The 851-nt window shown below is 50.5% G+C and overlaps 1 protein-coding gene across 1 annotated transcript in view; it reads left to right on the top strand.

Moving 5' to 3' along the window:
* Positions 1–399: 399 nt before the first annotated feature.
* The window catches only part of T265_11472 (hypothetical protein), a gene marked incomplete at both ends in the record, with an annotated part of 15,457 nt that continues 15,005 nt past the window's right edge, over positions 400–851 (top strand). The window contains one exon of the mRNA XM_009178138.1: positions 400–535. Within this exon, the coding sequence (XP_009176402.1) occupies positions 400–535 (136 nt within the window). The remainder of the gene's footprint in view (positions 536–851) is intronic.

Consider the following 851-nt stretch of genomic DNA (forward strand, 5'->3'; position numbering starts at 1 on the left):
AACTCAGTTGTGAAGACATTTCAGATTTGTTAGTCCAAAAGCCTTCCCTACTGATTAGCCCAGTCCAGATCTCCCGAGGCCTCGCTCTCAGTTGATCGCCAAGAACTTCGAACACGGTCCAACTCATCGTAATTCTTGCCATTTTTTCAGAATGCACACTCACATCACACTCGTTCTAACCGTCATTCTCCCGTCCCGGCGCTATCATTCGATTGAGTCCGTACCAAAGTTGGAAGCACTGGACTCGAGTTTTACTGTTGACGGAACTCATCAGTAGTGCATAACCTTGGCCATGCCCGGTGTGAACTCCGCTCATCAGACATGCCAGGCAAGTGTGTTACCACTGCTTCACCTGCGCACTCTGCACACATCTGACTTCTCACGTCCGAACAAGAGAGCATGTTCTCGCTTGAGTGGTGTGAGCGGAAAGCCCGACGCCTCGAACTACTACCAAAAGAGCCCTTCGAGGAAGTCGGTCGCAGCACGTGGCCAAGCCAGCACATATTGTGCAGCGTGATCAATTCATCTGTCGAGGGTGAGTTATCGAACTACTAAAGAGCCCTTCGAGGAAGTCGGTCGCAGCACGTGGCCAAGCCAGCACATATTGTGCAGCGTGATCAATTCATCTGTCGATCGAGAGTTATTTCTCCCGAATACCATTCGACGTACTTCAGAATTGCTGATCCAGTGTTCCCACCAGATTCGGGCAATGCTCCGAAGACATCGATGGTCAAACACTGAGAGTCTTTTGACGTCCTCGGCGCGCAGCGGCCAGGATTCTGATCCATAAAGTAATATGGAGCGCACCGCAGCATTGTAAACTCAACCCTTGACAAAGAAGCTGATGTCAC

Source organism: Opisthorchis viverrini (assembly GCF_000715545.1).
Source record: "Opisthorchis viverrini unplaced genomic scaffold opera_v5_502, whole genome shotgun sequence".
NCBI lineage: Eukaryota > Metazoa > Platyhelminthes > Trematoda > Opisthorchiida > Opisthorchiidae > Opisthorchis > Opisthorchis viverrini.